The sequence below is a fragment of the Epinephelus lanceolatus genome, chromosome 17 (genome assembly GCF_041903045.1).
Source record: "Epinephelus lanceolatus isolate andai-2023 chromosome 17, ASM4190304v1, whole genome shotgun sequence".
Classification (NCBI taxonomy): Eukaryota; Metazoa; Chordata; class Actinopteri; order Perciformes; family Serranidae; genus Epinephelus; species Epinephelus lanceolatus.
The window spans coordinates 22,766,743-22,790,637 of NC_135750.1; the positions used below are offsets into that span (position 1 = coordinate 22,766,743).

Genomic DNA, 23,895 nt, shown 5'->3' on the forward strand with positions numbered 1-23,895 from the left:
GGCTCAGGTAGTATCCAGTCCTCAGCCAAAGTCATCCTCAGTTGACTGAATGCAATGCTTTGTGTTAGTAGGTTGCTTAAAACTGGATAAGATTTGTAAAGCAGTTAAATTCTGAGTTGTGGGAAAATATGTTAAGAGAGGTCTGGAAAACCAAAGATAGAAACAACAAGAGGGGACATGTCTGGAAGTGTAGTGCAAACCCAGACAGTGATAGTACAGGTGTGTGTCTCACCTGTTCTCCGTCAATTTCAGGATGATGTTTCCTCGTGTGGAGAAGACAATGAAGGACATTCGCAGCATGGGGCTGCAAACACACAGTTGTTTTACATTAAAACGGCCAAAAACAGAAAAACACCCAAATTCTTGAATGACTAATCCGGCGAGTACCTGATAAACTTCTCTGCCAGCTGCTCCACAAAGGAGTAAATCTCTATCCAGTGATTCTTCACACTTCCAGATCTGAAAAACAACAAAAACACAACCTTATAAGGAAACAGTGGGATGTTGCCACAGATGACTAATTATCATCAGCCACAGCCAATTCAATTTAATTTAATTAAATGGAGCATTACTGAGAAACATGCCCAGAACTCACAGGGGGTTTGGGCTTATTCATTTGAAAATGTAAATGTTTTTCATCTGATAAACTCAAAACAAAACTGACAGTGAAACTACGGCAGTTTTTATCCATGCTAGGGAGCGCAATGCTGGTCTGTCAGACACTTTGGTCCAGACTAAATTATCTCAAAAACCTTTGGATGGATTGCCATGAAATTTTGTAGACATTCTCAAGAGGATGAAGCCTACTGACCTATCATCTTGTTGTGACACGAGGTCAACTTTTGTGGTCCTGAGTGAAATGTTTCTTTTAAATGGATTGCCATAAAATTTGGTTCAGACATTCATGTCCGCCACAAGATGATCTGTAATAACTTTGTGGATCCTAAACTTTCATCTAGTGCCATCATCCGGTCAGAATTTTGATTTGTCCAAATACTTGGTTTATGAGACCAGTACTTTTAAAACTAATGACAATCATTAGCTTTGACTGTACTCTTGTGTTCAGTGCTAGCATACTTACACCCTCATCATCAGTGTGAGTACTGGGGATGAGCCAGTACACAGTCCGTATCCATATCTGTACTCGGAATGGGCAGAGTTTAAACCAAATTTGGGTTGGGTTTAAACTGGAAATGGGTTTTTAGTTTCTCAGGATTGAGCTTTAGATCCTTTTTGATCACAAGAGTAAGAGATTGAACACAGCTAATCGAACCCATGACTGCTGCGGCAAAGAAAATGCCTTTGTACCTAGAATGACCCACTCTGACCATTTAGCTACCGGGCACCCCTGATGATACGTGTGCTTTAAAAAAATGCATTATTGTTACCACATTCTTGTGTCATCCGAGTATTTAGCTCAAACCCAGAGAGTATGTTAGCATGCTGTACTTCAGTTGACATTGTACGTTTCTGCAAACCCCAGATATGTTACATTTCAATATGTTGAAACTTTACATTTCTTTGTGTTTTAAATTCAAATTTCATGTTGTGACAACACCGTGGTTAATGTGGTTATAGGCTTAGTCACAAAATCCGTTTGGTAAGGGGGACGGAAACGATCATGTTCAGACTCAACATACCCAGTTTGGTCACAGCTGGAAATGTCTCCGCCTCTCATTAAAAAATCCCGCTTTTGTTGGTGTATAGCAGCGGTCTGCTGCTTGGCAGCCGTCCCCCTTAGGTGTCATGCCATCCACCACCCCCTCCTCCTTCTGATGATGAACTCAGCTCATAAAAATAAAATCTGAACGACATCATTGGTATGAAACATGTGAGTGTAACATAACTGTGGTTTGCAGAAATGTGCAAAGCCAACATTTCATCCGGGAGACTGAGCTGCATAATCTATACCTTAATGAAATTTTTGAGCCCCACCTTAGCTTCAGAAAACAAATGGTAGGATTCAAAGGTAGTGTAGGTTTTGCATACAAGTATGTACAGACTGGATTTAATGGCCACTATATGTTTCAGGAACAACCGTGACAGTTTATCTGCTCCTCATTCGAGGACATTCCTCTGGCCACTCAGTCACATTCCATTAGTTCGGACTGTAACCTGTGAGCAGTGAAAGCTGCTGGTTAGCCTGCTAGATGCTGCTGCGTACATGACAGTGTCCTTAATGAAGCCCAATCCCAGGGGACTGCTAATGGGGGCTAATTGCTGCTGGGCCAGAGGGTTGAGGTTAGACAGGGACAGATGTAGCAGTCCGCCTCTAGCAGGGACCATGAAGCAGGCAGCTGGCCTGTGTGTGTCCGCTTGTGTAGCCTTTAGTATTTGTGTTTATGTGATTGTGTGTGTGAGTGTGAGTGTGTGAGGGGGAACAGATGGTCCCAGTGAGCAGAGCCAGTCTAACAACAGGTTGGAGGTCTGCAGAGTGAAAAGACTGCGACATGAGCAACAGAGGGACGCAGAAGTAACACTCTGCGGGGGGTAAATGTGAGTGTGAGTGTGTGTGAGTGTCAGACTGTGTGTGGTGAGTGTCCATTGAGGGAGGCAACATCGCACAGCAAAAGGCAGGGCTGTGTGTGTGTGTGTGTGTGTGTGTGTGTAATAAGGTCATAAACACAGTGAATGTCTGAGCTGGTTAGACTCACTATGGCTCTTTTGTACCTCTCATTTAACCAGTTGCTTCCTGCTCCACTTATCCTTTCCCCTGGAAGGGAGGGCCATGATAAAAGCCCTGATCCTGGAGGAGTCTCCTGGGGGAAGGAGTCTCTCAGTTTGAAAAAATATTTATCTCATCCTAAGAGTCACAGAGTTTACTGGCACACAACAGAAGCTCAGTTTTAATCCAGTGAGCAGGACAGAAGGCATCTTAAAACACTGCTAAAGTAAAACATGTTTACCAGTCCTTAAAGTGTTCTCTTCCTCAAACAGAGTGCAGCAAATGGATCCAACGCCAGTCTATATTTATATGTGAATGAATGACTGAGGAGGAGTTGACCTGAGTAGTATTATAAGCCCTCTTTGTTCAACTAATTAATTGATCAGAAATTAACGGGTAGAAGTTTTATTGCAGTCAATCATGCAGCTTCTTAAATGTAAATATTTGCTGTCTGTATTATGTCTTTAGGTTTTGTCTCAGATAAAACAAAAAAAAAAGGATTCATTACCCAGCCCCTCCAGGATGTTGTGATTGCAACAATAGAAGCAAATTCAATCAGTCTCTCTGAATTTGGTGCAACCTTTCAATTTTTTTCAATCACCGCAACGTTTCTACAAATTAGACCAATCATAGTAGTTTCCCCTGAGTTTCACCGATCATAGCAGCCCCACCACACTCCAAAATCACTTCCTTGTTCCTGGTTGTGAAAATGTAGAAATAACCTCTCACATTTACCAACAAAAATTACTGCTAAAGACCGTGCAAGGCAATTCCCTGATGATCTGCATGAAAGCGGGGGTTTTGCATCGCTTGCAACGTTGTGGTGGAATACAAATAAAAATCACTGATAAACACATTTCCACTGCAAAACATCGCTGGAGAATGGCTGAAATGCACGGACAACAGACAAGCCAAATCACCAAAACAGGGGCTGTTACATCCACAGTGCTAACGTTAGTGTATAAACCACAGACTTAGAAAAATTTGCTCTTAATTTTAATGATTATACCAGGGGTGTCAAACGCCTGGTGGCCAGAACTGACCCGCCTGAGGGTCCAATCCAGCCGACTACACTAAGAGGTGCCAGGTTTCAGAGCAAGTTCAACAATTCTGTGTCAGAGGCTTTTTCACCCTGACCAGAGTACAGTTCACTGATATAACAATGAATACTTACTGTGACCATGTTTAAAGATACTGAACATTGTGCAAAATATTGTCAATCAGCAGCTTCAGTACAAAAGAATCTGTATCAGGAAATGTATGGATAAATTCACATGTAATGACAGTAAGAAGTAGACTGACTGAACGTGGAAAAACTGAGACATACTGTTGAAACTGAACTTATTTTTCTTAAGACATCTCAGGCTGTTCATCTGTTTTATAAAAGAATGAACATCTACAGAGTGTAATTCTTTACACACACACACACACAAAGGAAAATATTGGAGCTGATGGTACTTATTTTATTGGTCCGGCCCATCTGAGATCATATTGGGCTGTATGTGGCCAATGAACTAAAATGACTTCGACACCCTTGGATTATACACAAAAAACTGCATATATTTTTGCAATTTTCAACCTGCTCCTGTAATTTAATTGCAAAAATGCCTAACAACATAACATGCATCACATGCATTTTTTTTATTTTTTATTTTTTTTTTTAGAAAAATGTCCGTGGAATCGGGCATAGTAATCAGCAACAATACAAAAAAACAAACAAAAAAAAAAACAACCACCAAATCCTGGAGGGACTGATTGCCCCGTGGCTCTGTGCATTTTTCATTATTTTCTGACATTTTAAGGGAATGAAATGTTATTTAATTAATCAGGAAAATAACTGAGAGACTAGTCACTAATAAAAACATTCCCCCCAGACACTGTATGAATGAATTTAATTGCTTTTAAATACTGCAAGAGGAAAGTTCTCATTCTTAACAAATGAAGAACAAACTTCAGTCAGTTCATGTTCTGTAAACTTATCTTTGCTACTTTTATCAGAGAGCTACAGATCTAAATCACTGCCAGTGTCCATTTGTCCTCACCTTTCTACCTTCATTCCTAACTCTGCATAATATAAGGGCAGGATTTCCTTTTGCCTGCAAGTATATGGACCAGTGAAAACAAATCCTTGTTCAGAACCCAGCCATATAACACAACACCTATTATTCTATTTGTGGGCAACCAGATAGAGAGGAAAAATGCAGCCTGGTATTTGGTGTGGGTCAGACATGGAGTGCAGGAATGTTTTCTAATGTTCATTCTGTGTGCTGAGATGCATCCAGTGGAGCACACACATATTCTACCCAGCATGCCTCATAACCCTGTGGAAGGTGAAGCCAAACATGTGAGTACGACAAACAGTGAGGAGGTGAGGATCAGTGCAGAAGTGTAAAAACATCCCTTTTGCGTGATTTCGCTCTGTTCTCTATCACTGGAGATTAGATTAGGTTACTGTGTGGCATTTAAGATGTGGAAAACACCCAACAAGTCGGTGCCATCCCGGGAAAAAAAAGAGCAGAAGCTTCCTGAAGGCTTGCTGAAGCATGCAGGTCCAGACAGTCAAACAAACAGAGGCGTACCACAGACTTGGCCGTGCGTGACATGCCACGCTCCCCAGGCTCCCCTGAATCTTTTTGAAGCAAAGGGTAAAGACTGAAGAGCGGCTGACAGATGTTCGCCGTGGACATCCGAAAGATCATCAAATGTGTTGAAACCAAAGTAAAATGTCACTCAACGTGTCCAGCTCATAGATGGTGCACATGGGGCAACCAAGGACATACAGTGACCTTTTACTCAAACCATTACCTCACCGTACTCCCAAACGATATACACAGATACCACAGTGTTTAACAGCTTCACCACTAAATCACTGCTCTCATTCTTTTGACATCTTAACCTGTTATTCCTCCGCACAAACGATGCAACAAATTTAACTGTACCTTTTGCTATTTTGGTTGACATTCTATCCCTCTGTCTCTTTGCTCGCTTAGCACGTTTTGACATGTCTGATCTTTCTGTATCCACATTTAATCTCACCTTGCAGCTGGAGCCAAGGTACGCCAAAAATGCCAATTATAACGTCTGAGCAGCTATGAACAGCAGCACAGTCTGAGGCCACAGAGATACCATCACACATGGATAACTACTGGAATAGTCACAGGCGTGCACAGCCAAGAAAGGTGACAAAGACATTCTCAGTGATCATGTAGCCTGAAAAATCTAACCATTATAAGATTTGATAGTTAGATATGTTTGTTGGGGCTTTGAGCTGGCCCAATGTGCCTTCCTTGTACCACCAAAAAGCTTCAGGGCAGGCAGTAGTGTGTTTCAAATGGCAAACAGATATTTAAAGACTAATGTAGGGTTAGTCTAAGAGTTGGTATTAATGTTGGAAACAGGGTCACAGGCGTCTTTATATCCTGGAGGTCCAAGACATGGAAGTAACGGCAAGGTCTCTGGTTCAAAGAATGCTGGGGACCTTTGTCATCCTCGCTCTCTCATTCCTCATTTCCTGTCTACTGACTTCTAACAAATGAAGACAAACATGCCCAAAATACTTAAAAAAATAAATAAATGTTCATTTCTAAGGATGCAGCTGCATCACTTTTATATACAGTGCAGCTTATGAGACATACTTTTAAAAGGGGACTTAAACTGTAACTAATTTTTTTCTGGAGGGTCAGTGGTTGAAATGACTCACTTTGTATTGAAGATCTATTCTGGTTGTTTACCTTTGTGTTGACGTTTTATACTATTTTTGTACACCATACCAGCACTGGTGGTCTAGATTAAATACATCACATCCTGAATCTGACTTGTCCATTGCAGGTGTCTACTTGCACTAAATTACAGAGGCGGAGGAGCTGGAGGAGGATACTTGTCATAACTTGGCAACCCAAATGTTGTCCTTACAAACGGCTATAAAACTGATGGATAAAACATTAATACATAGCTTGTAAACCTGTGATAACATCATTAGTCACAACTTATAAAACATACCTCTGGAAGTGGTGCCAATATACATGTTTTATGATGTTTTTGTTCCGTAAAAACATTAACCTAATCAGATTTCAGCAGAAAAACAATAAAGAATGGGCCCTTCTTCTAGTCACTGAGGATGGCCGCTTCAGAATACAATGAGCCTAGTAGATGGAGAGAGGAACAGTGGTTCTCAACCAGGTCCTTGGGGGACTTCCAGTGGGGCTCCAGAAATATAAGGAACAGTTTATTTTTAGTTTTCGCTAGAAGTGAGTCCAATATGAGTAAGGGTCATGAATGACTATTCTGATGACAGGTTTCATATACTGCATTGTTAGCCTACATAAACTGCTCTTAGTCATATTTAATAACCCAAATCTTCTCAGATGCATGGTCCCTGAAGACATATCGTATCAAATGGGGGTCCATGACCAAATCTGATTCAATTTAGGGGGTCCTTGGCGTGGAAAAGGTTGAGAACCATCGGTTTAAAGGATCACCAGGCCACATAGCACCGCTGTGGGGCAGCTGCTGCAGCTGTGTCCGCAGGCGTCATCAGCCTGAAACTCTATCCATCCTGCTCGCCCTGCCCACATCCCGTGGGTAAAAGCTCAGTCTGTTTGCCTCTCCAATTTGAACCGGACGAAAAGAAAAGAAAAGCATGCCCTAATGTCCGCAATATTCCTCCTTCTTCAAATACAGTGCTAGAAACATGCGCGAAAAGACACTTAAAGATAAACAACAAGAGTTGAAATGGCTTTGAACGTGGTTTCTGTGTTCCATTAAACAAGAAACTGCTCTTATTTAGGAGTGATTTTATGATACAAAGGTCAAACTGATGAAGGCCGGACTTCTGAATTTACAACTTCAAACTTGTAGGTGACTTTTCTTTAGTGCCGCCATAACAACAGAGCCTGAATCTGACTGATGCGCTCCGCGTTTCCAAACAACTGGGCGGTTGCATGGCAATGCGCAGCGATGGGAAAGTAACAAAGCCGTAAATAATATCGGACACTCACTTGTCCAGGACAAAATAGAGGTCGAAGGCTCCCTGACAGGACCTCTCCTCCTCCTCCTCCTGTTGCTCTCCCTGCAGCTCCCCTTTCACCGAGACATCGAGGAAGAAAATTCCCAGCAAAGCCAAGGCGAGGAACATGCGAGTCTGTGTCCTCGCCATCTTTCCCGGTTACTGTTGACTACTCCAGCACTGTGACAACTACAGATCTTCACATTTTCTCTCTATCAGCTGTTTCTGGGTCGAGTGCGTGTGTATAACGCGCTGTTTTCTGGCTGTTCCGTCCTGTTAGGTTGGGCGCATTCAGCCCACAGGAGTCGTGTTCAGTTGAAGCCGGGCTCTCCCAACTCTTCTCTTTCAGCTGAGGAAGAGAAAAAAAAGCAGTGGAGTAGGGCAGGATGGAGGAGAGGAGCGACACCCGAGGAGAGACACAAAACTCCACTTTTACACAGAAAAAAATGTAACACAAATCATGAGAAATAGGAAGCAGATTATCTGTCTGGGTGGTGTTACGCAAAATGACAGACTGTTTGAGAATGGGAACAAACATCCTGTCTTTTTTATTTATGAAACAGGATTAGAGGATTATAAATCAGATGTATTATTCTTTTTTTTTTTTTTTTTATTTAGACTTGATTAATTCAAATGATTCAATTCATATGATGCAACATTTCTACTCAATATTTTTTGCTTTTGCTTTATGATTATTTTGAATTTGTCAAATCAAACAGGCAGGCCGAATAGATAAAATAAGTTTGCTTTTAATGATCAATACTTAAATTTTTGACCCTTCGCTCTCAAATGAACAACAGTAGAACTGCAAAGACAGAAATTATAGGCCTGAATGCAAATGGACCAAGGGCAGGATGTGATGATGACAGCTTTTCAGAGTCTTCCTGAGATTGTCATCAAACTTCCCAACACAATGCAATGCGATAAGCGACTAAAATCCGACATGAAACAAAACATCTCCCAGCCTATAGTGTAATCATACTGTAGCTACCGACAGTTGGAGGCTTTCATGTGTTCCCGCTTCCTCATTACAGAAAGTTGGCTCTATAACCACCAGGTCATTTACCCAAACCAAAGCTTTGATGCAGAATAATCCATTAAATGCTCATTAGACAGAAACATTTAGTTTATGAATAATGCATTTGCCCGGTGGCAAACCCAGACCACCCTGCATCATGTCATGTAACAGTGGCCAATTTTGCAATTTCCAAAATGCCCACATTAGTCGGGACAACTTCTACCACTCGTGCAACTCTCGTGTCCTGCACTTATTGTTTCCAGAGATGTGACCAAAAACTGTCCCACATAGCGTGGATAGACTTGGATACTCTGTTTATCTGTTGCGCAAAGTGCAAATAGTGGAGTGACTGTTCTTTTAAAACCATAGGAGACAATAAGATGTCAGAAGAGCTCCTTGCACACATTATAATGATTTCTATCTGACTAACTGCAGGCTGGCACAGGCGTGTGTGAGGTCTTGTTCCGCAGGATGTGATCCCCTAAGATCAAGGCTTTAGGAAACTGTGCAGCTTACACGCAGTTAAGAGAGAGCACATTATATTTAATTTGTTGTACACTGTTTTACAGGTGAAAATGTAACTCTTGTTCGTATGTAGTGCACAGTATGTCCACTGCTCAGCTGCATGCATGCTGTATTGGATGAATAACCCCATTACAGACACCCATAATGTGCATTATTGTTCAAATCATCACTGTATTTCCTCACCAGCGCTCATATCTCTCTACCTCACTGTCAGGACTGTAAATCAGACAGGGGAGAATTTGCCAAGGGACTAAATTCGAGGCGTGTGCGCGCGTGTATGTGTGTGTGCGTGAGCGCGCACGTGTTTATATCAATGCGCCACGCTCCAGTGCGCTCTCTGAAGGGGATAAGTGGGAGTGGGAGAGGAGAGGGACGACAGTACAGACGAAGATTCAGTCGGATAAGTAACTCGTCATCAAGGAACGAGAAGGCATCGTCACCGAGGTCCACTGCACCTGCTGCAACTTGCTGCCACACGGCACCAACATCCTCCTCCATGTCCAGCGGGTGAGTCCGACCCTATTAATGCACTTCTGCTTTCTCCACAAAGACGCACGATCTGTCTCTCAAATGCCTTTTTCCCCCAAAAAGACTGGCATTTTGAGATTGGCACCACATCACTCTGTCATGATGCTGCGCGTCAACTAACATTTAAAGACAAACATATAAACGATCCGATACTTTTTATTGACTAGACTGGGCAAAAATTCACTAGTCGTAATCTTTGTGCGTTAATACTGTTGATAAATCACGAAAAAAAAGCATATTGAACTTATCCTGCGCACAGAGGAGGCAGTTGGGCTCCACGGCAGATGGGGAGACAAAAGGAGAAACCGAGTGAAAAACTGAGACAAAGGACGTTAGAAATCATTTTGCCTCGACACCGGCTGCGCCCGCTTCACAATGAGGACGCTGAATTTTAGCAGAAAAAAACATAAAATACTGTTGTATAAATTATTTTTCCAATATTGCAAGCAAGACTATCCAGCCTGGATTTGGAGCATCTGAATCCAAATCGGCTCACGGCATGTCAGACCACTACAGCCTGTATTTTATTTCATATCTCAGCTGTTCCTCTATATTTTGTTTGACCAAAACCAATAATTAAAAACATATATTAATTGGTACACTTCTCATTTAGTCTGCTCTCCTTTAAAGATGGAGTTAGGCCTCGTTTGTTTTGTCTTCATCTTGAAATAATAACTCAAACCTATTGTTTTCCTGCTCTCTAATAATAACCGTTGTATTTCATTGCAGTTTAACGATGGATCACACTTTTCTGCCTCGGTCAATCTGGACCGGTGACAGTAAATTCCTCCAGCATCCAGCGGATCTCTACACCAGTGTGGTCGTTACGCGCAGCATCCCTGTAGGCACGTGCTTTGGTCCGTGTGTGCTCCAAAACACTTTCTACGACACTATCGCCTTCATAGCGCAAAAATCCTGCGACAAGAGAGCCAAGTCCTATGTGTTCAGGGTGAGTTGGAGCTGATCTTGTAGCCTGGTGAATTCATACCTTGATTTGTTTGTTCGTTATTTTAATTTTAACAGAATTTAAACATTTGATGCCCCTTATTCTTAATGCTATGATGCCATATCTGAATGCTGTCCATCTGCATTTTTGTTTGTCACAAGGCTGCTGTCTCGGGTTTTATATCAATGAACTAACATTTTAAAACGTGGATTCAATTATTTTAACGATTTCACCTGCTGAATATCAATTTAAATATTGAATATTCTAGGAATTGCAAACTTGTATTAAAGATAGAAATAAAAATGTCAGTGATTCCTCTCAACAGGTGGACCCCGAGGCCATGCGTAATTCTGCGCTGGTGATGTCCTGGCTGCGGCTCGTGCAGGCTGCGCGCAACGGAGAGGAGCAGAACACAGAGGCCTTTCTGAAGGCGGGTCAGCTGTATGTGCGGACCATCCGGGACATACGGCAGGAGGAAGAGCTGCTGGTGTGGTACGACCAGGAGCTGTCTCACCTACTGGGCTTCACAGACATGAGCAGAGGATCAAGTGAAGGTGAGTGTGAAAGATCAGGATACTGGCAGGGCTTTAATATAAGGCCCTGAAAGCACAGAGAGCATCTTTAAATTTAAAATGTATGTTGATGGAGAATATGTTTGACTTGTGTGAGAATGTACATTTGAATGAAATTGTGTATTTTGGTTTCATAGTCATAAGGTGTGATTTTTTTGCCTCTTTCAGAGTTCAAATGTGGAAGATGTAACCAGGTCTTCAAGAACGAATATCCTTTCCTGGCTCACTGTCGATTCCTGTGTACCCAAGTAAAGACTGACACCTGGAGCCGCGAGGTTTACGAGCACAAGCATGTGGAAATTAAGAGGCAACACCGAGTGACAGACTTCCACAACATCGCCAGAGATTTGGAGCACAAAAAATCTGGCAGCAGCGAGGACGCGGAGGTTTCCCCCAAGAGAAGGAAATACGAGGAAACTCTTTTCCCCAAAGTGCGGAAAACAGTCCTGTTGGAAAAAACGAATATTTCAAATGATGACAATATCACACCGCTGATTAAGGGCTACGACCAGGCAGCAGGAGATGCGTCCTCCTCTGCGGGGAAACTGAAAGCTGGTAAGATCAAACCGGATCATTTGGGATGTAAGAATGACGCTTTTACGCACAGCAGAGGGATGGACGCACAGTCGGAGGCAGGTGAGAGTTCTGGTGTGCACTCAAGCAGCAGCAGCAGCAGCAGCAGTGCGTTTTCTCTGGTCCTGTCCAACAGTCAGGGCGAGCAGAAAAGCGCTTTCTGCAAACCGAGTAAAAGAACTTCCCCTGTTGACCCCCAGGCGCATCTCAGCAGCGCTCCAACAGCCCCCTCTAGCCGCCTAGAGGAGATGACTGATGCCTTCACCTCCAGGACTGTTATGGGATACAACAATCTAATGGCATCCAACATCCTGAGCGGTGACTTACAGACTGTGCCCTCCCCGGTTGCACTGAACAATGCTTTCCATTACGCACCGGAGCACTGGTCCAGGAACATTGGCGTCCAGCTGCAGACCACATCTTCTCTCACGATCCTTCCACCGACTTTCACCTCATTCGGCGTGTCGGTGCAGAACTGGTGCGCCAAATGCAACCTGTCCTTCCGCATGACCTCCGACCTCGTCTTCCACATGCGCTCTCACCACAAGAAGGAGTTCGCTGCGGAGTCCCACGTGAGGAGGAGAAGGGAGGAGAAACTCACCTGTCCGATCTGCCATGAATACTTCCGGGAGCGGCACCACCTGTCCAGACACATGACCTCTCATAACTAAAACAAATAAGGGACAAAAACATTATTTGTTTCTTTAACGATGCTCGTATTTAACAGGCTTAGACGGCGAGACTTTGGTGCGTAACAGTGAATGTAGGTAGCTGTAAAGAAAATAGCGAAACGGACACACGTGGCCATCACAGCCTGTCCACTAGATGACGATAGAGGTACGTGTAAGCTGATCTCACTGCAGTTTGTTGTCTGTCCTTTAGCCCTGTGTGTGTTAGGTTGATGATTATTTTTGTGCCTTACGGAACTCAGGAGGGAAGAAAGACGGAGAGATCTGGAGGACAGCTCATGATTGTCACAAATATCTCCTCGCTTATTTATCTGCTTTTTTCTGCTCTGGTTTGTACGACAGATGTGGACTGAGTGTGTTTGCACATTCGCTTTGAAATCTAAAATGATGAAAAATGAAACAGGCGTGTTGAGTGTTTTGTTCCATCATCATGTTGGGTGTCAGTTTTTGTCTGCTCCAACAGGCGGCGACTGAGACCAACTTTTCTCTCTCCTTTTCCCTCTGTGGATGATTTAATATAAAGAACACCTATGAAATGTGTTTGTTGTGTGACTGGACTGTCCTGAATGCTAGATTCACTTTGTTTGCAACAGGGGGAAATTTGTAAGAAAAATGCATGAATCAATTGGAGGAAATTAACATCATGTTGTTCTGGGTCTGCTCTCATGCACTGCTGGACAATATGAGACAAAACTGTTGTTTAAAACAGTGGTTCCCAACCTTTTTTTCTGAAGAGAACCCCTTTTCTGTCATTCAGTAAATTGATGACACCTTACTAAGTGACATATTTTATGGATATTATATTCAATGCATAACAATAGCAGCACAGAACAACTGATAAACTGTACAATTACCCCAAATAGCAAACGCATAACTGCAATAAATTTGTCTAAAATGAGAGATTGGATGAGATTTCAGCAGAATATGTCCTGTGAGTTTCACATCAAAGATGAGTTTTCCTGATGTTTATAGGAACTGTTTATACAATTATCTGTCTGTATTATTTCATTTTTATTTTTTCAACAAGCATACAGCCTTTATAGGCCTGTTTTTTGGACACATTCAATGTTTTTTTCTCACTGATGCTTGGCCATTCTTCTGTTAGCGCTTTGGTTGTTTTACTGCATACTTCTTTTAATGCAAGGCCAGGCTGTTAGCAGAGAAAAGGCTCTGTGAATATGTGTCCAGGTCTTTACCGTGCCCATATCCTGTGAGTTTATATTTTGAATAATGATCTAAACTTTTAAGATCGCAATTTAATTTATTTTTCTCCACAGGAATGAATGAGATGCTGAGTATAGGCCTTCTGTATATATTTTTCAAAAGTATTTTTACACCCTGTAAAATCAAGAAGGCCTCGTGACGCCCTGTGAAGCTGTGGGGACCCCTAGTGGGGTTCAGGACCCCCAGGTTGGGAACCAGAGATTTAAAATCTGTATACCATTTAAGATGCTTCACCAAACATTTCAGCATGCAATTTGAAGTAAATGAAAACAGTGAGAGATTGATTTCCAGGCTGCCACTCAAAAATTAAATCAGGTTCTAGTTTAAAAAAAACTTTCATGGTTATCATTCATCTACAGTCCTGGATGAAGTCCACATAAACCTTTGAATTTGTGATTTTAATGTTTCTCAGTGAGCGCCTTACGTCCCATTCAGGTCAGGCTGCCGAAAGATGGACATAAATAGCCGTCTCTGTTGCAGGTAAATGAGGCGGCAAGAAGGCATGAAGTTCATGGGAAAGTCAAGACTCGACCCTGTTCAGTCCCTCTGTAACGTAAGCGGGGAGGTAAACCCGCCCAGGCTGCTGTTATCTACTTTTATTCGAGTAACAGAGCTTATCCTTCAGTTTTTTAATACCACAAACTGATTACATTTTATTACTGGGACTGAAACCTCCACAAAAACTGAAAAAAATTGCCCCACAAAAAATTGGCTTTGAGAACACACTGCAACTTGTTCATAATCTTTCAATAAGTTTCAAAACCTCATATTTGTTTCCATGCTTAAATGGACTTCTTGGCTTAATAAAAGTTATTTGGAAACAGGTAAAAGTAGATTTTTCCCTGCTTCCAAAGGGAAAAATAAGATTTTTAAATAAAATACCCAGAGGTCCACATGATTAAATGGGTGATTAAGAGGCACAGTGTCACTCTATTAAAGCTACATCCTAATGAACACAACTATTAGTTCTCTGAGCTCAGTAACCATGTGAGGAAAGAGCCATTTCAGCCCAGACACAGAAAATCCTCTGTTGTCTAATAATGGCTGTATTGCTCTCCTTTAATTGAACAGTCATCATGTGGAAAAACAAATATTGTTCTTGGTTCCCCGTTTGCCTCGTTTGGTTTTGGCTTTTAGGCGCATTGGGCTCTGAACACGAGCCTAGACTACTGCGGTTTTCTCGGCTGGAATTGACCATTGTAAGTACTCTCCTGTGACTGTGATTGCGGTTGACATGGGGTTCACTTTGTAATAGCAGACTGTGGGTCCACACTGTAAAATGGATCAGTCAGGAAATGAGGAAAAAAATGAACCTGGATGTGTTCATTACAATCGGGCCCGCCTGCTCTGAAGCTAAAACATCTATTAATGTAAACATGATTTATAATAACCCTAATTACAGTCATCATCATAATTTAAACGGAGGTTAGACCCCGTAAAGGGTGCGTTCGTAAAAAGGTTTGTCGTTGTTGAACATTTCCACTTGTTCAAAATGGAGAAAACAGAATCATGCATTTGGTATTTCAGACATTTCTGTCTCCCCTCCTCCGTCAAACACGGATTAAAGATAATATGTCATGATACTGCTTAACATCATTATCATATGTTACAGTCAAACAGCGGCACACTTAAAAGCTAAAATGATAAGATGTCTGTCTTTATTTTATACCTACTACTGGTTTAATATACCAAGTCTTTACCCTCCTTTTAAGTTCTCTTGTTTTATAGTTGTACAACATTGAATCCTGGAAGATTTGTGCCTTACTGACAGTGATCAACAGAGAAAATCTTTTTTAGTCAAAGTGAAAACACATCTCTACAACGTGACCTAAATAAATCACAAATACAAAACACAAAATGCATGTTTGCAAAAGTACTCACCTCTTTTATTTATTGAAAACCCCCCCACCTAACTCATCACAGTCTGGTGCAGCCAGTTGGCTTTATAAGTCATATAATCAGTTCACCCAAAGTTAGTTGAGTCACTGTCGGTCATTTCCATAGAGATCTGTTTTCACTTTGACATTAAAGTGTCTTCCTCTGTTGGTCAGTGTCAGAAAAGCCACATGAAAATGCCTTTGATTCGTCGCTGTAAGACAATGAAACAAGTTGAAGGCTTTTTATAGTCTCTGTATATCTAATGGACAAAGGAATGCAGACAGGAGGGGCACAGTTTGTTTTTAGAGATGATAAAAGGTGACTCCATGCACAATGGCAACCAAAAGAATTATTATCAACTGCAATAAACAGGACAAGGGCTCAATCTTTTGTCCCTGCCCCCTACTGTGGTTGCTAAATGTCTCTGAGAGAAGATTACTGTCCAGTCTTGAACTTCAGAGCATTCTGTTGTTACAAACAGATGTGCTACTCTGTGCCAACTTTTTTCAGGCTCAAGGCAGAACAACCGCAGACTAACGAGTTAATAAAAGGCTCCCTCTGTCATTTCACTGTCAGTTTGACACACTGTTTAAGCACCACACGGGCCACCTTCTTCCGCTTATGAATAAAAGTGACAAGGAGTTGAGTTAAAGTGGCTGAGATCATGTGTCTGTAAACATCTGTTAAAAAAAAGCTATTGAGGAGAACATCCTGCGATTGGAAATGCCCTGCGTTTGAATGGAGGGGTGGAAAAGGGGAAGCACACCATGTTTTGAAGTTCAAGTGGCTGACGTCCTAATAGGTGCGTGCCTGCTTCTTCCATCAACCATTAATCCGCGGCAGCTGCATCAGCCACATTATTTGCTGGACAACAGACATGTGAGCCTTTGGTGTGGGGTAATAATGGGTTCAAGGGGCTTGAGGGGAATGCTGGCTATCTTTGAGTGGAACCTTCCTGCGTTTGTGCAAAGTTATTTTGGAACAGTGGTGCCCTTTTAGGTTTGTTTTGACACAAAAATCCCCCCAGGAATCAAACGGTATATGCTGTAATGACCAAGAATAACACAAAGTGTATGAAACAATAATATTCCAGCAAGAGTTTTGGATTAAATTACTTTTTTATTCTAATTTATAGAAGGCTACCTTTTTCATAATTTAAACAATACACATGTACAAAATACAATCTCATCTAAAATATAGTAATACATAACCTAGTAACCATGACAAATTATTTTAAACCAAGTTTCACATTCAAAATAGAAAAATATTTCTGGTTTCATTATAACATTCTTGAAGTGTTATGAGGGGGTTGGCGGGTGTAAACGAATTCCAGATGCTCTCTACAATCCATTGGATATTTCCTTTTGAAGATATATAGAGCAAGAATGTACAATAACCGTCCATTATTGGAACAAATTAACGTTGCATGTATGTACAATGTGGCGTATGATTTGTTTAAAAGTAAGAACAGCTGTATGTAAAAATCAAGAAATATGTTTCATAATCTCTGTCATCTGTAGTGACCACGTAAGCTGCCTGATGACACGCTGGTAAAAGTCTTTTGTTTATAGCCTTTGTGTCCAAAGAAAACATGAACACAAACTCACTGTGAGCGATTTTGAAAAGCAAGCACATTCTGAGATAAAGGGAAAAATGCTCCTGTCCATGAAATCCTCAACATTATCTCAAACACAGAATCAAAACAACAGGGCTGCTTAGACATGTGGAGCCCTGACTTTACATGTGTGACTCCGATCCTCTCACTAAGGCAGACGCCAGACAATGTGTCTCTTCAAGTCTGCTGCCGCGGGACAGAAGAGATGGAAGTGATTTCTCTACAGCCTATGTTCCTCGAGGAATAGCGACGGCCAAAGTGAGCTTGTTTCCCAGTATCAAGAAACCACTTAACAAACAGAGGTATGGTTCTGTCTCCATTAGTCCTGTTTTCTCTCTCCACATCCACCCTGTTTCGTCCTCTGCCCCCACTGACCTCCCCTTCCTATCTGCAGGAGCAGGACTGGACGGACATGTTGGGGTAAACCTTGAGCACCGGGTTCCTGGATTCATCCTGGTAGAGCACAGCCAGAGGACTCATCTTTTCTGGGACACAGCAGGGCTCAGGAACTCCAGGGATGATCCCGACGGCACGGACTATGCTCTGGATGGTGGCGTGGTTGGACGGCCTCGTCACCTGGGAGAGTTTGAGTGGAACGGAGAGGCAGAAAATCAGTTAAAGGGAAAAGAACAACATACAGTTACTCAAATTGGCACTATGGTTTTGGAACCAAATGAGAGTGACTGCGATGTTTGTGCTCCTACCTTAGGCATGGGGAATCCACATGTGCCAGCACAGTAGTAGGCCTCAAAGGCCTTGGGTGCTATGACCCACTCGCTCCAGCCAATGTCTGCGAAATCCACTCTGAGGTTCCTCCTGGAGCAGCCTCTGTGCTGGGTGTCGCCCCACTGCCTCCTTCTGGCCTTACGCATCGTTTGTTCATCAAAGTTCAGCACAGGTGACTGAGAGTTAACGCTCCCCTTGTACTTTTTTCCGTCCTTTCCCTCATGTCTCCGCTCATGCTTTCGGCCATCACTGGGAGTCAGCGATGCTTTGACTTTCTTCTCGGTTGACTCATCAGGTTTGAGCCCCTGTGATGTTCGTTCTGCTTCTTTGAGAACCTGAGGTTCTTCTTTACTATGTGCTCCCCTACCTTGTTCTACTCCTTCCTGTTGGCTCTTTCTCTTCTTCTCTTTCCTTCCTGGTTTAGGTTTGAGTGCCAGATACCAAGTGCTCTCCCAGAGGTCATCTTTCCTGTACACATCAGGCCTGTAGTCAACCTCAGGCAGCTCATTGTTCTGAATGGGGTCAGAGAGCAGAGTTGCATCCCTTCTTTCGCGTCCTTTTGACTCCGGTGAGGAGTCAGGTCTGTGAGAGGAATGTGAGGGCTCTCCTCCCTCGCTGAAGGGGTCATATCTCTGAAGGCTTGCTGCCACGCTGTTGGGCTCAGCCAAGGCTTGGTCATTAGCATACAGTAACAGGTAAGGCAGGCTGCCACCAGACAGTGCCACCTCTGCTTTCCTCTGGTACTGATGCTCTAAGTCCAGCTCCACTGAAACAAGAAGATGACCCTTGTTCCATGCCTCCTTTATGACCTGGGTCACGTCTTTCATCTGCCACACCCCTCTCCTGTGGGGGTGGAAGGTCACATTGCCTAGAAGTGACCCCATTGACCCAGATCTGACCTCTGACCCGGAGGAGACAGAGCGAAGGAGCAGGCTGATGGACGGAGAAGGGTGGACGGCCGAGGAGCGACAGGATGGGCTTTTGAAGCGTTTACAGAACCAGGGTTTCTGATGGGGGCGCCGATCGAGCAGGAAGTGGAATGTGGCAGAGAGGATGACCTCTGAGTCCTGGAGGGTTGTAAGGTTTAGTCGGTACACTGTCCGGTGGTCAGAGGAGTCTGCAAAGACAATCAGTCAGTTAGTGGCAGTCGGTCAGGTGAACAACCTGACAGTTTAACCTTTGTTTAATCCACAGAATGATTTTTGTAAAACCAAAATTGATCTTGTACATAAAAGATGAATCTCCGCAGAGAGAATTGGGCAGTTTTATAGCTCACAGGTGTTTCTGTGTTCATGATTTAAAAATGGGAAATAAGCAAAAATTAGATTCATACGTTTGACAGTTCTTTGGCTTTTTTTTTTTTTACTGATGGGCTGAAATATTTGGCATATTTAAATGATGAAAGTGTTTCCAGCAGGAAATCAGGATTTGAACCTTCTGTGAATTTACACATTTTCCACTGTTATTTGACAGTAGTTTAAGAAGGAATGACTGAGAAAGGAACACACAGTTTCATAAAAGAGATAAAGGGGAAAAGGAGTCAAACTGCACTTTAATCATCCCTTCTGTGGTTTAAAACCTTGAGAAGTGGGACTATTAAACACATGTCCTTGTTCTGTGTTACATGGCTGAGCTGTGGCTGCATGCCTTGGTAGGATTTCAGAAGGTGCCCTCAAGAAGAACCAGACTCTGGGGATCGGGCTGGCAGGGGCGGAGGGGGGCGAGCAGAGAGCTACATATTCATGATGAACATTAACTTAAACAGCAGAGTTATTGTTCATTGTATAAGAGTTCAGCGGAAGTATGGACTGACTCAAGAGATATACATTACCCCGGATTCAGCCTGCATATGGAAATGCTTACCTCAGTTTCTCTTAAAGCTTCCCCTTAAGCCTAATACAGCCAGCACTGTCTGCCCAGACACCAAGACATAATCAACTGTTTTAACAGATCTTACATTGTTGTGAAAACTCTCTTACATCTCTCCTTGGATTACACTCAGCCTCTGCAGTAAAAATACACACGTGTTATGATATGCCATCTGAGAACTATGTGGGATATAAATGCCTATGCGTTGTGTTTATAAAAACAGCATCAGACAGAGAGGAACGACTGTGCTTTAAGCCCTTTGACTCCAGGACGTGGAGTCACAAATGTCCTGTAGCCACAAGAAGCCACGACAATGACCCTTTGCGAGCGCGTAACTGCCGCTGAGGTTTCACTGTACTGAAGTTGCATGCATTCTTGCGCATATTGCGCGTCTGTCTGCGGTAATTGACCAGAAGGGGCACAGCTGCTGCCACAAACACAGTGTGCCCACAGCGTCCCAAAATCATTTAAATGCATTCTCAGACTGTTCCAAAACAATCCTACCTATTTAGAGCGTCTGGCTGAGCAATGCAGCCCCACTGAGCTCTTGCACTTTTAATAACCATCCATGGAGAGGATCAGGGGAGCTTTCTGACTCCTCTTGACATTTTTTTGTTTCTTTTTTGCTCGGATTACTGAGCACTAATGGGACAGGCTTTTTTCCTGCACCGAAATAAAATCTAAATTGCTGCATTTTACAGGAGGCGATATCTATCGATCACTGAAGGCAGGTTAATGAATGTCTCCACACACCTTGGCTGGCTCTGAAACTCCTGACAGTGTTCCCCTCTCTAAGGCGGTTTTCCCTGTTGTATTTCTCGTACAGTTTGGACATGTGCTGGGAGACCATGTCCTGATCCAGGTCATCTAAAAGCGGGTCCGACGAGGGCTGGAGGAAGCTGCTGTCCTGTGCGCTCCCAGAGACCCCTTTCATGATCTTAACTGATGCAGCACCCAGGAAACAGTTCAACATCAACAGGAACAGGTGCGAGGAAATCATACGCAGAGCTGCCATTTAAGTGCTGAAATCAATACAAAATCCAAGAGGTGCAGAAAAATGTTGATCCAAAGTGGATTTTAAAGGCGCGCCAAAACAATCCGGACTAAAAAAGGCTGTGCGTAAATGTTCCACCTCTCTCACTTTTCCGCTTCGCGCTCGGTGAGCCGTCTCACTCCTCTGCTTCAGACTACGTGGATGCTGAATGGGTTAGTCCGGGCAACAGTTGGAGCTGCTACTTTTACACTTGCGTCTGTGTGACCGCCAGAGGCTTGAGGGGGTTATACTGGAGCGGTGAGAGGTGCTGACGTATACTCCTGTCAGCCAACGAGGTCTCTGCAGAGCGCACAGCCAGAAGTGGAGGTCATGATGCTGACCCCCTCCCCCCTCCTTTCCCTCTTTGATGATGATGATGTTGATGATGATGATGTCTTCCTTATGTTGTTTTGCATCGGTGGAGTAATAACATTGATCCAGTGGCTTTGGCAGAGTGTTTCAGTGCAGCACTCACTTGTTTAGCACTGGTCAGACAAAGCCACTGTTGAAACTCAACAAAACTGTGCTTTTTTTTTCTTTGCAGGCAAAGTAATTCCACCTCACAATTTCCAGCTCACCACATTATTTCCAGTAACTGCTTTTGACATGCTCTCAGTCACACATAATTAGCATAGAAACACCTACAATAATAGTCTGACCAACCACCCAAGGGCTATTGTTAGCGACAGTGATCCACATTTTGTACAGTGTGTGTGTGTTTCTGTGTGAGAGAGAGAGTTTTGAAGTGAACGGCTGCGGTGTAGCAGTGAGATGAACTTCTCCTGAAGGAATTACTGTGATTTTATTCATTGCAAACAGAACATGACCTCTACTTGCTAGATTCAAACTCAACACTTTTTTTCTCCTCATGTGTATGTATTTTTGTATGTGTGTGTACATACAAGTTGTTTCCAGTGTGTGTCTCTGGTGTCTGGAGCTCTGTACCAACAATGCTTGTTTTGTGGAAGTGGTGGTCTCCAGCAGAGAGGCTGTAACTAGCTGGGCCTCTCGGGTCACTCTCTGCCACTACACACACACACATTTACACATGCACACATGCATGCACGAGCACATATACAGAGCTACATAGTACTTTTCTGGCCCCCAAGGGCCCCACAGGATACTCCTTTTCACTATGTTCCACACCAGCAACAGGTCTTAAATCTGGACTTTTCTGGAGATGTGTTTGAATGTGTGTGTGTGTGTGTGTGTGTGTGTGTGTGTGTGCGTGTGTCTGTGTGTGTGTGTATGTGTGTGTGTGAGTGGCAGCGTCTATGGTTTTGTCGCAGCACACAAACACAAGAATGCTTCGCCTTTTCCCATATCATTTTGAGTTATATTCTGCTGAAAGACAAAATATGATTAATCGCTGTGGTTATTTGTTTGAATACATGCAATATTGTTTTCCACTTGGTGAAGCGCCGTCTTTGAAAAACCCTGTGAGAAATCAGTGTGGCATTTGAGAGTGACCACTCTCTAAAACAACCCCCCTGGCTGCGCAAACCGATACTGAAAGATATACTGTTGTTTATTTGGAAGTAATAAAATTTGAAAACCAAACAATAATTGCTCAACAGTGAACTGTCGTTCTCTGTTATTAACAAGCCATTAAAAACCTCTTGTCAACATGGGAGTATCTCACTGCGGTTCCCTGAAGAAGCAAATGGAAAAAAAAACATGACAACCTTTGTTATTTTCACAGACCGAGTAGCTTGAGTCATTATCTATTTAACAAAATAACAGAAATACCTCAAGAGTTTGAACAGACCATACATATGCGCGAGCAGGGAGAGAGGGAGGGAGAGTTAAAGTGATATCTGAAACCAGGGCAATAGGGTCATAATAAATAGTCCTGGGGAGAAGACATCCCAACACAAGTTCAAGCATGAGGATGACAACATGAAATGGCTTTGACCTCTAACCTCAAATATGTAGGGCAGTGTGAGATTAATGTTGGGCATTATCTACAATAATGCTCCTCTCCCCATCACTACTGCGAGAACAGCAGCATCACTGTGACTAGATCTAATAAGTTTAAAAAAACACAGCAGGACAGAGATGTCGCTGGTAAATGTTTTTCAAGAGATCTCAAGCAGGCGCATAATCTGACGCTATGGTAACACGCATCACTTCCAGCCTAATCGCCAGAATAAATGTTGGCATTTTACTTTTTTGCAAACCGCGACATTACATTTATACGGTACTATGTAGTGAATACGTGGAAACTTTCTGTTTATGTTTCAACAGTGCTGTGGTTAACGTGTGGTTATGTTCAGGAATGAAAACCACTTGGTCATGATTAGGAAACAATCATGTTTTGGCTTAAAACAACTGCCAATTTTGACACAAATTCTGTTAGAAATGCAGCAAGGGCTCACTTAAAAAAAAACACCAAAGTTCTTTGGCACAAATGCTGCTGGAAAGTCATGACGACTTGCTAAAAACACTCATGTTCAGTAGCACAAACTCTGCTGGTGACTTGCTAAAAGCACCTACATTTGGTGGCACAAGTGCCGCTGAAAATGTAGCAATGACTCATGAAAAGACACCTACATTTGGTTGTACAATTGCAGCTGGAAATGCAGTGATAGCATGGTTGCTTGCTAGAAAACACCCAGGTTTGGTTGCACAAACGCTGCTGGAAATGCAGTGATGACTCACTGCAAATACACCTACATTTGGTGGCACAATTGCTTCTGGAAATGAAGCGATGGCTGATAGTTCGCTAAAAAACACGTTTGGTGGCACAAATGTGGCTGGAAATGCAGTGATGGCTCGCTACGAAAATGCTCGTTTGGTGGCAAAATCTCCACTTGAAATGCAGTGATAGCTTGCTAGAAGCACCCACATTTGGTGTCACAAATTTGTGGCACAATCCCTGCTGAAAATGCAGTGATAACTCACTAAAAATCACATATGTTTGGTCATACATTGCCACTGGAAATACAGTGATAGCTCGCTACAAAAACACTCACGCTCAGTGGTACAATTTCCACTGGAAATGCAGTGACAGCTTGCTAAAAACACCT

General features: G+C 42.8%; 3 protein-coding genes across 3 annotated transcripts in view; 1 reads left to right on the forward strand and 2 right to left on the reverse strand.

Moving 5' to 3' along the window:
- antxr1d (ANTXR cell adhesion molecule 1d) overlaps window positions 1-8,019 on the reverse strand; it is a 29,802-nt gene extending 21,783 nt beyond the window's left edge. The window contains exons 1-3 of the mRNA XM_033612747.2: window positions 7,663-8,019; window positions 388-459; window positions 233-304 (exon numbers count right to left, since the gene is read on the reverse strand). Coding sequence (XP_033468638.2) covers window positions 233-304; window positions 388-459; window positions 7,663-7,820 — 302 coding nt within the window. The 5' untranslated portion in view covers window positions 7,821-8,019. The remainder of the gene's footprint in view (window positions 1-232; window positions 305-387; window positions 460-7,662) is intronic.
- A 1,472-nt stretch (window positions 8,020-9,491) lies between these two features.
- znf488 (zinc finger protein 488) lies at window positions 9,492-12,921 on the forward strand. The gene is made up of 4 exons (XM_033612817.1): window positions 9,492-9,720; window positions 10,471-10,690; window positions 11,013-11,241; window positions 11,428-12,921. The coding sequence occupies exons 1-4, from the start codon at window positions 9,527-9,529 to the stop codon at window positions 12,501-12,503; spliced, it is 1,719 nt and encodes a 572-aa protein (XP_033468708.1). The 5' UTR covers window positions 9,492-9,526; the 3' UTR covers window positions 12,504-12,921.
- A 2,674-nt stretch (window positions 12,922-15,595) lies between these two features.
- Window positions 15,596-21,212, reverse strand: gdf10a (growth differentiation factor 10a). The gene is made up of 3 exons (XM_033612742.2): window positions 20,587-21,212; window positions 17,943-19,081; window positions 15,596-17,814 (listed from the first exon to the last, which is right to left on the reverse strand). Exons 1-3 carry the CDS (start codon window positions 20,846-20,848, stop codon window positions 17,623-17,625), a joined length of 1,593 nt encoding a protein of 530 aa, XP_033468633.2. The 5' UTR covers window positions 20,849-21,212; the 3' UTR covers window positions 15,596-17,622.
- Between the last annotated feature and the right edge of the window lie 2,683 nt (window positions 21,213-23,895).

Coding starts and splice junctions, on each gene's coding strand:
- znf488 (XM_033612817.1), top strand. CDS start 9,527: ATGCGCCACGCTCCAGTGCGCTCTCTGAAGGGGATAAGTGGGAGTGGG. Junction 9,721..10,470: donor TCCTCCTCCATGTCCAGCGG/GTGAGTCCGACC, acceptor ATTTCATTGCAG/TTTAACGATGGATCACACTT. Junction 11,242..11,427: donor GAGCAGAGGATCAAGTGAAG/GTGAGTGTGAAA, acceptor TGCCTCTTTCAG/AGTTCAAATGTGGAAGATGT.
- gdf10a (XM_033612742.2), bottom strand. CDS start 20,848: ATGGCAGCTCTGCGTATGATTTCCTCGCACCTGTTCCTGTTGATGTTG. Junction 19,082..20,586: donor GAGTTTCAGAGCCAGCCAAG/GTGTGTGGAGAC, acceptor TTGTCTTTGCAG/ACTCCTCTGACCACCGGACA. Junction 17,815..17,942: donor GTGGATTCCCCATGCCTAAG/GTAGGAGCACAA, acceptor AAACTCTCCCAG/GTGACGAGGCCGTCCAACCA.